The 15,894-nt window shown below is 45.9% G+C and overlaps 1 protein-coding gene across 1 annotated transcript in view; it reads left to right on the top strand.

Annotated features, from left to right (window-relative positions):
* The first annotated feature begins 208 nt into the window (after positions 1-208).
* pde8b (phosphodiesterase 8B) overlaps positions 209-15,894 on the top strand; it is a 288,620-nt gene continuing 272,934 nt past the window's right edge. The window contains exon 1 of the mRNA XM_068028806.1: positions 209-478. Coding sequence (XP_067884907.1) covers positions 209-478 — 270 coding nt within the window. The remainder of the gene's footprint in view (positions 479-15,894) is intronic.

The following is a 15,894-nucleotide window of genomic DNA, read 5'->3' as shown; positions in this document are numbered from 1 at the left end:
GAAAGGGTAATTGATTTTAGAGGGAAGACAGAAAAGAGACATAAAAATTAAAGGGAAAATATTGGATAGAAAAAAGAACAACAATAGAAAAAATTTGGTACTATAGAGAGAGGAGGAGAGAGTGGAAGATTGACTGGGAGAAAGTGTGGCAAAGAGAGAGAGGGAGCGAAAAAGAGTCCAGCCAACAGCTGGAGCTAAGTGGAGAGTGATGGGCTGTGCTCCTAGTATTCATGTTTCTCAAAGCGGAGTGATTTACTGCAGAGATTCAGATGAATCAAACTCCCCACATCAGACCACCACCATCTCCCAAGGCACAGCAACAGTCCATGGTTTCTTCATCAAGACAGACGCTGCTGAATCGCTGCCCTCGGTGCTGGCATACCAGAGTCGGGCAACACGTACCTCTTCACGTCGAGAGAAGAAAGAAAACAGCAACTGCACTGAAGCTGAGACCCAAACCAGCCACACTAGTGTGAAGGTAACAGGCTGCGTATATTCCATTGAGCTTTGTATATTCCTGTCACAGGCACACACAAGGCAATTTGTGGTGATGTGTTCTTTAATACTGATGTATTATCAGTAAGATTGGTGAATCCCCCGTCATCAGAAAAATCTGTTTCAATTTACATTTTTGAGCATAGGTTAATGATTTACAGTAACAACTGACTTCTTCATATCTGGCAGTATATTTGATAGGGACACATTCAATCTGTTAGCTAATATTGCTTTCCTAAAATGTTAGAAAATAGGCTGATTTTTGCCTGTTAAGTATATTAATGCTGCAACATTATGTAACTGCACAGTTAAATTGAAAAGTGAGTATTTTACTTGGGTGAGACTTCAGGAGAAATTTAAACTCCGAAACCAAACAAACTGGGAATTAAAATGGAACAGATCAACTTCCTGCTCCATTCCCATCCCGCAGCAAGTTCAATACTGTTTCTTTGGTGGCTGAGGCACTTAACTCATATGTCTATGTAAATCAGGGTCCTTTGACGTGCATAGGATTTCCACAGGGTTCTCCTGCTCATCCACTGTAACTTTGGCCGAACATCCATGGGCAGCTGAGACCTGTTGCTTACAATTCCTGCACAATATGGGAACTTCAGCACACTTCGTGTGTCTTAGAGGACCATGGGCGTAGGAAGTGTCACCAGCTGCTTGAGCTCAAGCTCAGGATTTCCGAGCTTGAGGAGCAGTTGGAGTCATTGCGGAGCATCAGGAAGGATGAAAGTTTCCTGGATTGTATGTTCCAGGAGGTGGTCACCCCACAGACAGTAAGAGTTCAGAATAGTAGATGGGTGGCCATCCAGAAGAGTAGGAAGAGGCAGGAGGTGAGAAAGTGTCTTCAGGCTGTATGCCACTCTCAAGCCGGTACTCAGCATTGGAGACTGCTGAGAGTGACAACACCTTGAAGAGTGCAGTCTAGACTATGGTGCCAATGGGCAAGGGATTGTGCAGGAGGGAACAGCAAAGAAAAGTAGTCATTTTAGGAGATTCCATAGTCGGGGACAAACAAGCATTTCTGTAACCGTCATTGTGAGTCCCACTTGGTATGATGCCTCCCTGGTTCAGGGTAAAGGACATCACTGCAGAATATTCTGCAGGGGAAGAGAGTGAGGCAGAAGAGTGGTACATGTTGGTACCAATGACAGTGGCAGGTATTGAGGTACTACGGTCAGATATTCATGACCTAGGAAGGAACTTAAAAAGTAGGACCTCAAAGGTAGTAATCTCTGGACTATTCCCCATGCCATGCACTAGCGAGAGTAGAAATAGGAGGATAGGAAGGATCACTGTGTGGCTTGAGGCATGGTGCAGGAGGGAGGGCTTCAGATTCTTGGGAATTGGAAACAGTTCTGGGGCAAGAGGCATCTATTCACAAGGGATGGGTTGTACCCCAACAGAACTGGGACCAATGTCCTCATGGGGAGGTTTATTAGTGTGATTGGAAAGGCTTTAACTAAATTGACAGGGGGATGGGCATCAGCATTTAGAAATAGAATAGGGGAATAAGGTGCATAAAGGAGCGAAGGTGTTGGACAGTACTAGAGAAGGAAGTAGTACCATATTAAATAGGAGCACACTAAGACGGACTACTAGGAAAACAAAGACTGTATACAATGCCTGTATGTAAAAGCATAAAGTATGATGAATAAGGTTGGTGCACTACAAGCACAAATAGCCATGTGGAAATATGATGTAGTGGCAATAATGGACATGTGGCTTAAAAATGGTGGGGATTGGGCGCTTAATACTCAAGGATACATGGGGCTGGATTTTACCAGCCCTCCGAGGTTGTGGCGGGGGGCCTGGAATGTTCTGCCGGGAGAGGCCCGCCTTGACCCCCGAAGCTGAGAAGGCCCCACCGCCTTTTACCGGCGGCGGCGAGGCCTCGGTCAGCCCCTGTGCTGCCAAGCAGCGGGGCCTTCATTTGTGTTGCAAAATGTATTCAAATAAATGTAAATAAACCTACCTAGACCGGGCGGTTGCCCCACACCGATATTCTGGCCGGTGGCCGGAAGTCACGTGCCTTTGGTTCCCCTTTTGAGGAACCAAGGCGAGACACTGGTGGGGAGGGGGGAGGAGCGTAATTCGCAGGGTGGGAGGGGGGAAGGAGTGGGGAACAGTCTTTTGATGGTTGGGGGGAAAGGTCGGAATCTGCATAAAAGATTTTTGCAGAGGGAATGGACATTTAATAAATCGATTCTTCCATGGGGGTGTGGGTGAGAAGAGTGAAAACATTACTACATGTGCAACTTTGATTTGGAACTTTTGTTCCTTTTAAAAATGCAAATGCTAGTGAAGGACTTGAAGCCCTTTAAAAATGGTGCTGGCGCCTGCACAGTGGCACTGGGCGTCATTGCCGGGTATGGATGGCCACCCCCTCTATGTCATTGGGTGCGGTCGCTCTGAGCCTTCCATTTAAATGAGCCCGCACGCGAAATATCACGGGGGCTCAGCGGCAGCCGCTGCACGCGGGCAGACCACTGACTTCAAAGCGCGCTGCTGCGGGTTGCACTGCGCTACTAAAATCGAGCCCAAGGTGTTCAGAAAAAATAGGGAAGGAAAAAAGGGAGTGGGGTGACAGGACTGATTAGGGAAGACATTATCATGTTGAAAAGAAAGGATGTCCTTGAGGAAGAAAAGATAGAAACCATTTGGTTAGAGTTGAGAAGCAAAAAGGAGATGATCACACTCCTGGGGGTATTCCATAGGCCTCCAAATAGTGATAGAGAGATAGAGGAACAAATCTGCAGGGAAATCGCAGAGATGTGCAAGAACTATAGAGTGGTGATATTGGGGGACTTTACCTAAATATCGGTTGGGATAATTTTAGAGTAAAGGGAAAGGAGGGGGAGGAATTTCTAAAATGTGTTCAGGAGAACTTCCTTGACCGGTATGTTCTCGGTCCAACTAGGAAGTTGGATCTGGTGCTGGCGAATGAAGTGGACCAAGTGTCTGTGGAGGGGCACTTGGGTAAGAGTGATCATTGTATCATAAAATTTAGATCAGTAATGGAGAAGCGCAAGGAACAATTTAAAGCAGAGCTTCAAATTGGAAGAGGGCTAACTCCAATGGGATTAGAGGGGATCTAACCAGGGTAAAATGGAACCAAAGATTGACAGGAAAAAGGGCATTGGAACAATGGGTGATCTTTAAGGAGGAGATGTTTCAGATACAGGCTAGGTACATTCCAACAAGGACAAAAGATAAGGGAACCAAAGTCAGCCCTCCTTGGATAACGTGGGAGATAGACAATATGATGAAACAAAAAAGAGGGTGTATGATGCATGTCATGTGAATTCTTCAAGTGAAAACCAGGCTAAATACAACAAGTTGAGAGGGGATGTGAAGAGGAAAATAAGACTGGTAAAGAGAGAATACAGGAATAGAATGGCAGTTAACATAAAAGGGAACCCAAAAAACTTACACCAGCATGTAAATAGTAAACAGGTAGTAAGAGGTGGGGTGGGTCCTATTGGGGACAAAAAATGTGATATATGCTTAGAGGGGCAGGGCTAGTATTTGTTTATTAAGGAAGAGGAGGCTGACAAAATATCAGTAGAAACAGAGATGGAGATGGTGGAGGTAATGAATGTGGTGAAAATTGATAGGCAGGATGTATTGGAAAGGCTGGCTATGCTTAGAGTGGATAAGTCGCTGGTCCGGATGGCTTGCATCCCAGGATGCTAAAGGAAGTGGGAGTGGATATAGTGGAAGGGCTTGCCATAATTTTCCAATCTTCCTTAGATATGGGGAGATTTCAGACGATTGGAGAGTGGCAAATGTGACACCCTTCTTCAAGAAACGGTGCAAGGACAGTCCATGCAACTACAAGCTTGTCACTTTAACGTCAGTGGTAGGTAAGGTTTTAGAAACAATAACAAGGACGAATTCACCAGGCACTTGGAGAGGTTTGAGTTAATTAAGGAGAACCAGCATGGATTTGTAAAAGGCAGATCATGCTTGACTAATCTAATTGAATATTTTGATTAAGTAACAGCGAAGGTTGATGAAGGGGATGCAATGGATGTTGTCTGTATGGATTTTAAGGAAGTGTTTGACACAGTACCACATAAGGGACTGGTTAACAAAATTGAAGCTCATGGAATAGGAGGGTCAGTGTCAGCTTGGATAAAAATTTGGCTTAAGGACAGAAAACAATGAGTTGTGGTAAATGGTTGTTTTTCAGACTGGAGGATGATAGACAGTAATGTTCCCCAAGGTTCAGTGTTAAGACCACTGCTTTTTTGACATATATAAATAACTTGGATATTGGGATACAGAGTAAAATTTCAAAATTTACTGATGAGACCAAACTTGAAAGTGTGATAAACAGTGAAAATGATACCAATCGACTGCAACAGGGTATTGATAGGCTAGTAGAATAGGCAGCCGAGTGATGGATGGAATTTAATATAGAGAATTGTGAAGTGATGCATTTTGTCAGAAGGATTAGGGAGAGGTAATGTAGACTGAATGACACGGTGCTAAAGTGTGTGCAGGGACAGAGGGACCTGGGGATTCATGTGCATAGATCTTTGAAGGTGGCAGGACATATTGAGAGAGAATTAGCAAAGCACATGGGATATTAGGCTTCAGAAATAGAGGTATTGAGCAAAAAAGCAGGGAATTTATGCTGAACTTTTCTAAAGTTCTTATTAACCCCCACTAGAGTATTGCGCTTAGTTCTGGTCACCACACTTTAGGAAGCATGTGAGGGTCCTTTAGCGGGTACAGAGCAGATTTACCAAGATGGTTCAGGGAATGAGGAATTTTAGCTACAAGGTTAGGTTGGAGAAGCTGGGGTTGTTCTCCTTGGAGCAAAGGAGATTGAGGGGAGATTTGATAGAGGTGTACAAGATTATGACAGGTTTAGATAAGGTAGACGAAGAAAAGATATTCCCGTTAGCTGATAGGACAAAGATTAGGGGATATGGTTTAAGGGTTATGGAAAGAGATGCAGGCGGGAATGTGAGGAAGAACATTTTTACACAATATGTGGTAATAACCTAGAACTCGCTGCCTATGAGGGGGGTAGAAGCGGAGATGATGAATAATTTCAAAAGGAAATTGGATGGGCACTTGAAGGAAATAAACTTGGAGGGCTACGGTGATGGAAAGGGGGAATGGGATTGACTGGATTGCTCCACAGAGAGCCAGAATGGACTCAATGCGTCAAATGGCCTCCTTCTATGCCATACTGACTCTATGGACGGGATCTTGTGCTCGTCTTGACGTTGGGTTCTGTGGCAGGGGGAACCAGAGAATCAGAGTGGCAGCAGCCGCCACGGAACCTGACGCCAGGATTGCCGGACCCGATCTTCCCAGGGGCATGATAGGCCGATATCGGCCTTCCCGCCGAGAGGCCAGTTGAGGCTCTTAAGTGGCCTATTGACGGCCAATTAAAGGCCTTTTCCCGCCGCCACTGGGATCTTACCAATGGCGGGGGGAGGGGACCTCGGCCGCGTGGGGAGGATGCCTTGAAAAACAAGGCCCTCCTGCGGGCTTGCGGGGGGGGGGGGGGGGTGTCTCTCCTTCATGGACAATTCATGGCCCACGGAGGACAACTCCCTGGGAACCCCTCCCTCTGAACTGACCATCCACCCCCCCCCCACCCCCTCTCACCAGAACCTTCCAGACCGGCTCCGGAGACCCTGACTCACTTACCTCAGGTCCAGGGTTCCAATGCTGGGACTGGGTCCAAGGCCTCTGCAGTACCAGCAGTAGCCACCACTCCCAGTGGTGCTGCCGATACTGTTGAGCTGCCGACACTGTTGAGCTGCCGACTCTGTGATTGGCTGGCAGCTCTTGGGTGGCGGGATCTCTGTTCCTATAAAGTGTTTAAAGAGATGGGGATCCCGTCTCCTTCAACTTTGACAGCCCAAGACTGGAGGATGGCTCCGGAAGCATGAGAAATTGCAGAAGTGGGTTTACCCCTGAATTTTTGGCCCAGCGGCAGGACTCCCAGCTCCTCCACAAAATCCAGCCCTTTGACTCTATGACCCCAGATATACTATTCCTTTTAGTTTAATGAAGGGGTAGATTTGGAAGCATCGCCCCAGCAATGAATGAAGTGCAGAGTAGTTTCTAACTGAGAACATGGATGTACCAGCCAGTGGAACGTCTACTGCAGTTCAGCAGGAAAACAAGTAGAGGGTTGCCTAGGAACACAGCAGTTATGGAATGCATGAGTAACAACAGGTACTGCTCCAAGCAGTGGAGTATGGTAGCTTAGTGGTTATGACAGTGGTTCAACAACTCAGAGGTCATGTAGTAAATTCCCTTCTTCTTCAAGTGATAATCAGGTGGAGCAGACTGCCCAACACTTATAGAATTCATTTGAAGTTTATTCTATTTATTGGAGGACATCACGGAGATGGTGAGTGGGCAGCTAAGAAGAGGATGATGAGGTTGTGGCCTTGGCATGAAACAACATCGCCTCTAATTTGTTCAGCAGCTCCAGCGGGAGTACGCCAGAATGACCAGATCCTTGTACATCGGACCACTATTACAAAAGCAAAATACTGCAGATGCTGGAAATCTGAAATAAATGCAGAAAATGCTGGAAATACTCAGCAGATCAGGCTGCATCAGTGAAGAGAGAAACAGAGTTAACGGGCTGGATTTTGTGCTGGAGGCAGGGTTCTGGACCTCAGGCCGAAAAGGTGGGGAGAACCCCGCTTCTGCCTTTACATGCCCTGCCCAGAGGCATCCTCCGGTCTTTGAGACAAGGTTTTAGGAGGCGGGATCCTCGTCCCTTTAAGTCTTAAAAGGGTCAGGGATCCCGCCTCCAAGAGCTGCTGGCCAGTCAGAGGAGCGGTGGCCACTGACTGTACTGCAGAGGCCTCGGACCCAGGCCCAGTAGTGGAACCCCAGAGGTAGGGGAGGTGGGGTTGCTGGGGCCAGCCTTGGTGAAGGGGGCCGGGGAGTGCTGGTCATTCAGTCCAAGGGGAGGGGATCCGAGGGGGTTAAGTTGTTCCTGGTGGGGGTTCTCCATGGGCCACGAATTGCCCATTAAGGAGCGACCCTCCTTTTCCACCCAACTCCCCGCCCCCCCCCCCCCCCCCCCCCCCCCGCAAGCCCACAGGGAGGGCGCCTCATTTTACAAGGCATCTTCCCTGCATGGCGGTGGTACCACCCACTCCCTCTGCTGGTAAGATCCCAGTGGCGGTGGGAAGAGGCCCTTAATAGGCCACTTAAAGGTCTCAATTGGCCTATCTCATCCCCGGGAAGATCATTGGGCAATGGGCTCTCCGCCATACCACCCCCCGCCCGTTCCCCCCCCCGCCATCTGTCACGGTTCTCCATGCCCCCCCATCTCTAACACCGCATCAAGGGGTCCATAAAATCCCAGCCAACATTTCAGGTCCATGACCTGTCATTGAACTGATGAACACTCTAGTGAACGATCATCAACCTGAAAAGTTAACTCTGTTTCCCTCTCCCCAGATGCTGCCAGACCTGCTAAGTATTTCCAGAATTTTATAACTTATACTATGGGTTCAAATTTCCCTACATTACAACAATGGTTACATTTCAAAAGTATTTTATTGCCTTTAAAGGGCATTGCGATATCCTGAGGTCCTCAAAGGTGCTATATAAACCCAAGTCCTTTCATTTCCAGGGTCTTTCCTCTCAGGCCTTATGCTCACATTTCTGGGGTCATTGGTGAAGGGGGACACAGATGTACCTCCTCATTGTTGAAGACCAACTCCTACTCCCCCTCACACTGGAAAGTTGGGTCAGCAGTGGTTGCAATCCCACTGTTACTGCAGAACCACATCTCCACTGATATTTTGGGTGTAATGGATTAGATGTGAATATGTCAAGGCCTCCTTTAAGTTTATGCAACCTTTTAATTGTTCCAAGTTTATTATTAAACATTTCCTAATTAGAAATAGTTAAGCTATATAAAACACTTGTTTGGTCCCAGCTGGAATATTGTGTCCAGTACTGAACATCACACTATAGGCAGGAGGTGAATGCTTTGGAGAGGGTACAGAAGCGGTTTACTAGAATGGTTCCAGGGAACAGGGATTAAAGTTATGTCGATAGACTGGCAAAGCTGGGGCTGTTCTCTTCAGAGCATAGAAGGCCAGGAGGAGATTTGATCGTGGTGTTTAAAATCATGAAGGATTTAGATAGAGTAAATAAAGAGAAACTGCTTCAAGTGGCTGAATAGCCAATAACCAGAGGGGACAGATTATTTCAGGTGATTGGTAAAGGAAGCAGATGCAACACATGGTAACACATTCAGAGAAGGCGGTAGCATAGTGGTCATGTCACTGGATTAGTAATTCAGAGCCCAGGCTAATGCTCTGGGGATAAGACCAAAAAGTGCTGGAAATACTCAGCAGGTTTGGCAGCATCTGTGGAGAGAGAAGCAGAGTTAACGTTTCAGGTCAGTGACCTTTCATCAGAACTGGCAAAGGTTAGAAATGTAATAGGTTTTAAGCAAATAAAGTGGGAGTGGGGCAAAAGAGAACAAATGGGAGGGTGTTGATAGGACAGAGGGTCACAGAGAATCACTGACAAGGATGTCATGGGGCAAAGGCAAAGACAAAGAGTGTGTTAACGGTGTGGTGAAATACAAAGCGTTAATGCAGAGAGGGTGTTAAATGACAGAATAATGAAAGCCCTAGCCAAAAGCCAAACAAGAAAAAACAAGTGGGATGGCACATGGTAAAAAAAAATGTAATGATGAAACAAACTAAAATAAAATGAAATAAAAAAAAGTAAAACTAAAAAAAACGTAAAACTTAAAAAAAGGGGTGGGGTCAGTGACTGGCCGCCCCTTTTTTTTAGTTTTACTTTGTTTTTTAAAAATCTTTATATAGTGTACAAAATCATGAGAGGTATAGACAGGGTGGATAGCAAGAAGCTTTTTCCCAGAGTGGGGGATTCAAATACTAGGGGTCACGAGTTCAAAGTGAGAGGGGAAAAGTTTAGGGGGGATATGCGTGGAAAGTTCTTTACGCAGAGGGTGGTGGGTGCCTGGAACGCGTTGCCAGCGGAGGTGGTAGACGCGGGCACGATAGCGTCTTTTAAGATGTATCTAGACAGATACATGAATGGGCAGGAAGCAAAGAGATACAGACCCTTAGAAAATAGGTGACATGTTTAGATAGAGGATCTGGATCGGCGCAGGCTTGGAGGGCCGAAGGGCCTGTTCCTGTGCTGTAATTTTCTTTGTTCTTTGGCTGTGGGAGGAAACCGGAGCACCCCCCAGCGGAAACTCACGCGGTCACAGGGAAAACTTGCAAACTCCACACAGGCAGTACCCAGAACCGAACCCGGGTCGCTGGAGCTGTGAGGCTGCGGTGCTAACCACTGCTCCAGGAAGATTTACTAGGCTGATTCCTGGGATGGCAGGATTGACATATGAGAGAGATTAGGTCGACTAGTCTATATTCACTAGAGTTTAGAAGAATGAGAGGTGATCTCATAGACCCCTATAAAATTCTAACAGGACTAGACAGCTAGATGCAGGGACGAAGTTCCCGATGGCTGGGGAGTCCAGAACCAGGGGTCACAGTCTCTGGATATGGGGTATTCTATTTAGAACCGAGATGAGGAGAAATTTCTTCACTCAGAGGGTGGCGAACCTGTGGAATTCTCTAACGCAGAAGGCAGTGGAGGCCAAGTCACTAAATATATTCAAGAAGGAGATAGATATATTTCTTAATGCCAAAGGGATCAAGGGATATGGGGAGAAAGCGGGAACAGGGTACTGAATTACACGATCAGCCATGATCTTTTTTGAATGGCGGAGCAGGGCTGAAGGGCCGAATGGCCGACTCCTCCTATTTTAGATTTCTATGCAATTAGGGATGGGCAATAAATGCTGGCCTAGCCAGTGATGCTCACATCCCACAAATGAATTTAAAAAAAGCTTTAGTGCAATGCCTGGTTAGGGTTTGGAATGCACTGCCTGAAAAGGAGATGAAAACCGATTCAATAGTAGCCTTTAGAAGTAAATTCAATACATACTTGAAGGAGAAAAAATACAGGGATATGGGAAAAGAGCAGGGGAATGGGACTAACTGGATTGCTGTTCAAAAGAGATGGCGCACACTCACTGGGCCGAATGGCCTCCTTCTGTGCTGTACTATTCTTTGATTCTAATCTATGATTCTATCAGCTTCAGTTGGGAGGTTACAGGCAGGTGATGGCTGGAACTTTTTTTTTCAAATTTAAGTTTTCCTGCTGTCCCTTCCTGCTAAGTTATATTGTATAAACTGACTGACCTTGTGATGATTAAGTTTTCATCCAAATATTAGTTCTGTCGCAGGAAAAAATAAACAATTACAATAGCTTCTCAGCTAAGGATACCGACCCTGAAATTCTGAAAGGCTTTCCTGGTCTCCCACAGTGACTCAACAGAACCATCATGGAAACACTGTTTACAGCTCTGTCCATGGTGTTTCCCTTGGGGTTCTGCTGGTTTTCCACAGGATTTACAGTGGGAGACCAGGAGAGCCCTGATGAAATTTCAAGGTCACAGTTTGAGGGATATTAAGTGTTTCTAGTTGACATAGGCCATTGAGTGCAGTGGACTTTAGAGATTGACTTGAACATTGATAGTGGTGTATCAACAAAACTTGGTGAACACACAGAATGGCTACATGCGTTTTTATGCTGTTTCTTCATTACAGGAGACTTTATTGGTGTATTTAACGTTGTTATATTCCAAAAAGCTAGTTGGTGAAGGATAGAACTTAAGCCAATCTTTACACATTTATATAAGCATTTATTTACAGTGTTACACATTACAAGCATGCACCTCCTAACCCAACAAGTACAGTTTCAGTTTGTGTCTATTTATTTTATTTATTTTTATTTAGAGATGCAGCACTGAAACAGGCCCTTTGGCCCACCGAGTCTGTGCCGACCATCAACCTCCCATTTATACTAATCCTACACTAATCCCATATTCCTACCACATCCCCACCTGTCCCTATATTCCCCTACCACCTACCTAAACTAGGGGCAATTTATAATGGCCAATTTACCTATCAACCTGCAAGTCTTTTGGCATGTGGGAGGAAACCGGAGTACCCGGCGAAAACCCACGCAGACACAGGGAGAACTTGCAATCTCCACACAGGCAGTACCCAGAATTGAACCCGGGTCGCTGGAGCTGTGAGGCTGCGAAGCTAACCACTGCGCCACCCGCTCAGCAGTGCTGGCTCTTTCAATAAAAAGGCCAGAACATCCCAAGGTAGAGTCCTGGGTAAGGTTGGGAATGTCTGGTTACCCCAATGGAAGAAAACTTTAGGTGCTTTTGCGCCACCGATAGTGCTGGATTTTGTGCTGAGGTGTGGGTCCCGGTGCCGGGCCGAAAAGGCGGGGTGAACCCCGCCTCTGCCTTTTCAGGCAGGACGGGGATCCTGCCTCCAAGAGCTGCCAGCCAATCAGAGGGCTGACAGCTGAGCGGTATCGGCAGCACCACTGGGAGCAGTGACCAGTGCCGGTACTGCAGAGGCCACGGACCCAGGCCCAGCAGTGGAACCTTGCAAACAGAGGTTGGTTAGGCAGGGTTGCCGGAGCCAGTCAGGAAGGCCCTGGCGAGGGTAGGGTGGGGGGTGTGGGGGAGAGTTGGGGGGTGGTCGTTCAGTCTGGGGGAGGCGGCCCCAGGGTGGGGGGGTAGTGGCTCCTGGTGGGGTCCTCCGTGGACCACAAATTGCCCACGAAGGAGGGATGCCCCCACCAAGCCCACAGGGATGGCACCTCTCTTTACAAGGAGTCCTCCCCACACAGTGGAGGCCCCACCCTGCTGCTGGTAAAATTGGCCTCTGGGCATAAAGGCAGTCGTTGGCCTATCCCGGTCCCCGGAAAGATCACTGGGTGACAGGGAGGTTACGGGCCCTTTGCCCCACCGACACCCATCGCAATACTTCGTGCACCCCAGCACCCCAACCCCACCACCCGCCTCTGATCCAGCCTCAGGAGGCCTCACAAAATCTCGGCTATACAGTGGGGGAGTCACCTTTAAAATTATTGCTTTTTTTTTAATCTGTCCTTGCCACACCACAACCCTAGCTTGGATGCCCAGTTGGACTCTCAACTGCCAGTTAGTTACTTCGTACAGTTGGTCTCAACAAGAGAACTAGCCCAGGCTATAAGATGGATCCCTGAACATGGCACAGAACATTGGAACACTGATGCTCGGAGTACCCATCCCTACATTCTATTACACCAATGGCCTTGAAAGGGCAAGCAGAGGCTTAACCTGCACTAGACTATCTGGAAATTTAGACATGAGGTCAGGACTTGGCATAACCGCATCTTGTTTCAGTTTCCAGTTATTCTGTTGAGCTTCTGCCAAAGTTACATAGGTGTCTGCCTGAACAGCCATGGATTTTTCACCCTTTTGTCTTTAAATGAGACATCAAACATAGGTTCTATCTCTCTGTTCCAGTGCTTTGGAGTGAGAGTGAAGAGAGGGAGCCTAAAGGGAAACACTGTGAGAGGCACCGAGAGCAGAGAGTACCAGCCTGCAGAGCAACAGTGCAAGGGGCACCGAGAGTGGCGAGGCTGTGCCTGAGGGGACACAGTGAGACAGGCAGTGAGTAAGCCTGAGGGGACACAGTGAGACAGGCAGTGAGAGTGAGCCTGAGGGAAAACAGTGAGACAGACAGTGAGAGTGAACCTGAGGGAAAAGAGTGAGATAGGCAGTGAGAGCGAGCCTTAAAAATTCAGCCCTCTGACTCTATAATTAAGGAAACGAGTAAAAACCATTGAATAATAATCATCGGAGACTTCAACTAACCCAAAGTTAATTGGCCGGATGGGGTAAGTAAAGGGGATAAGGGAGTGGAGTTCCTACAATGTGTATAGGACTCCTTTCTGACCTAGTATGTAAGAAGCCCAGCCAGGGAGGATTCACTACTGGTTCTAGTAAAGTGGAGAAGATAAAAGAAGTAACAGTAGGGGAATATCTAGGAAATAGAGACCATAATATTATGCACTAAGTATCAGCTGTGGCTCAGTTGGTAGCACTCTTACCTTTAAGTCATAATGTTCCAGGTACAAGTCCTACTCCAGGACTTGAGTACAAAAGTCTAAGGCTGTAGTGCAGTACTGAGGGAGTCTGCACTGTCTGAGATGCTGTCTTTTGGATGAGATGTTAAATGGAGACTCCATCTGCCTGCTCAAGTGGATGTAAAAGATTCCATGGCATTATTTCAAAGAAGAGCAGGGAAGTTATCCCAGCTGTCCTGGCCAATATTTTTATCCCTCAATCAACATCACAAAAAACGGATTATCTAGTCATTATTACATTGCTGTTTGTGGGAGCTGGCTGTGCGCAAATTGGCTGCCGTGTTTCCTACTTTACAACAGTGACTTTACTTCAAAAGTATTTCATTGACTGTAAAGTACTTTTAGATGTCCAGTGGTCATGAAGGGCACTTTATAACGGCAAGTCTTTCTTATTGTTAAGATAATAATTCCGAAGTATATAAGTATGATGAAGACCTGGATAATAGATTGGAGAAAAGCTGATTTTGAGGGGCTGAGAATAAAACTAGGGAAAACAAAATGGACAACAAAATGTGGCAAACAAATGATTGTAGAACTGCAATGGGAAAAAATTTTTAAATGGTGTTCAACAAAGACCAGGAAAAATATATTCTGCTGAAAACGAGAATAAACTAAACATTAATGAGACACCATGGATGAATAAAGACATAAGGGAAAAATTGAGGCTAAGAAAAAAGGCCTACACCAAGTACATGGACAGCAGAGGAGAGCAAGACAAGGGAAAATATGAAGAGGTTAGCAGAGGCGTCGGAAACAATTAGAAAAGCAAAGAGGAACTATGAAATTAAATTATCAAGGAATATGAGATAGCAAAATTTGCTACAGACACAAAAGTAAAAAATGGAAAGTTGGGATGGACAGGCAGAAATCACAGGCAGCGATAGCAAATGGCTGAAAAATTGAATAATTACTTTGGTTCATATTGACCAGGATGACAGTCAGGTGACCATGACATCAGAAGATGAGATTAGAAATGATTTCACCCATTTAAAATAAAAAGAGGAAAAATATTAAACAAACTTAACAGACTCAAAGAGGATAAAAATCCCTGGTCTGGATGGATTTCATCCGTGCATTTTAAAAGAATCTAGAAACGAGATAGCAGAGGCACTATTACACATATTTAATAATACGTTCCATAAATGTTTAGTGCTCGAGGGCCAACGGATAGCTAATGTAATATCTATAATTAAGAAGGGAGATAGAGCTTGTCCAGAGAATTATTGACCAGTCAGCTTAACATTGTTTAGTTTAGAGATACAGCACTGAAACAGGTCCTTCGGCCCACCGAGTCTGTGCCGACCATCAACCACCCATTTATACTAATCCTACACTAATTCCATATTCCTACCACATCCCCATCTGTCCCTATATTTCCCTACCACCTACCTATACTAGGAGCAATTTATGATGGCCAATTTACCTATCGACCTGCAAGTCTTTGGCATGTGGGAGGAAACCGGAGCACCCAGAGGAAACCCACGCAGACACAGGTAGAACTTGCAAACTCCACACAGGCAGTACCCAGAATTGAACCCGGGTCCCTGAAGCTGTGAGGCTGCAGTGCTAACCACTGCGCCACTGTGCCGCCCCGATTGGTGATGAAAAAAAAATGTAATCCTTACTAAAGAAGAAAATAGAAAAAAAAAATTAAAAGCCAAAAATAATGAGTAGTCAGCATGAATTTCAAACTAGAAAGTCTTGCTTGTACAACCTCATTGAATTCTTTGAAGAGTTAACAGAGAGAGTAGACCAGGGTAATGTAGTAGATGAAATTTATCTAGATTTCCAAACAGCCTTCAGTAAGGTGCTTCATAATACATTAATGAATAAGACCAGAGTATGCAGAGTCAGGGGTCATTGTCGACAGGAATAGTGCCGGAAGACTGGAGGATAGCAGATGTTGTCCCCTTATTCTAGAATGGGAGTAGAGACAGCCCTGGTAATTATAGACCTGTGAGCCTTACTTTGGTTGTGGGTAAAATGTCGGAAAAGGTTATAAGAGACAGGATTTATAATCATCTTGAAAAGAATAAGTTCATTAGCGATAGTCAGCACGGTTTTGTGACGGGTAGGTCGTGCCTCACAAACCTTATTGAGTTTTTCGAGAAGGTGACCAAACAGGTGGATGAGGGTAAAGCAGTGGATGTGGTGTATATGGATTTCAGTAAGGCGTTTGATAAGGTTCCCCATGGTAGGCTATTGCAGAAAATATGGAAGTATGGGGTTGAAGGTGATTTAGAGCTTTGGATCAGAAATTGGCTAGCTGAAAGAAGACAGAGGGTGGTGGTTGATGGCAAATGTTCATCCTGGAGTTTAGTTACTAGTGGTGTACCGCAAGGA

The sequence above is a fragment of the Heterodontus francisci genome, chromosome 4 (assembly GCF_036365525.1).
Source record: "Heterodontus francisci isolate sHetFra1 chromosome 4, sHetFra1.hap1, whole genome shotgun sequence".
Taxonomy (NCBI): Eukaryota; Metazoa; Chordata; class Chondrichthyes; order Heterodontiformes; family Heterodontidae; genus Heterodontus; species Heterodontus francisci.
The sequence above is the reverse complement of the archived record's forward strand: the minus strand, read 5'-3'. Positions and strand labels throughout refer to the sequence as shown.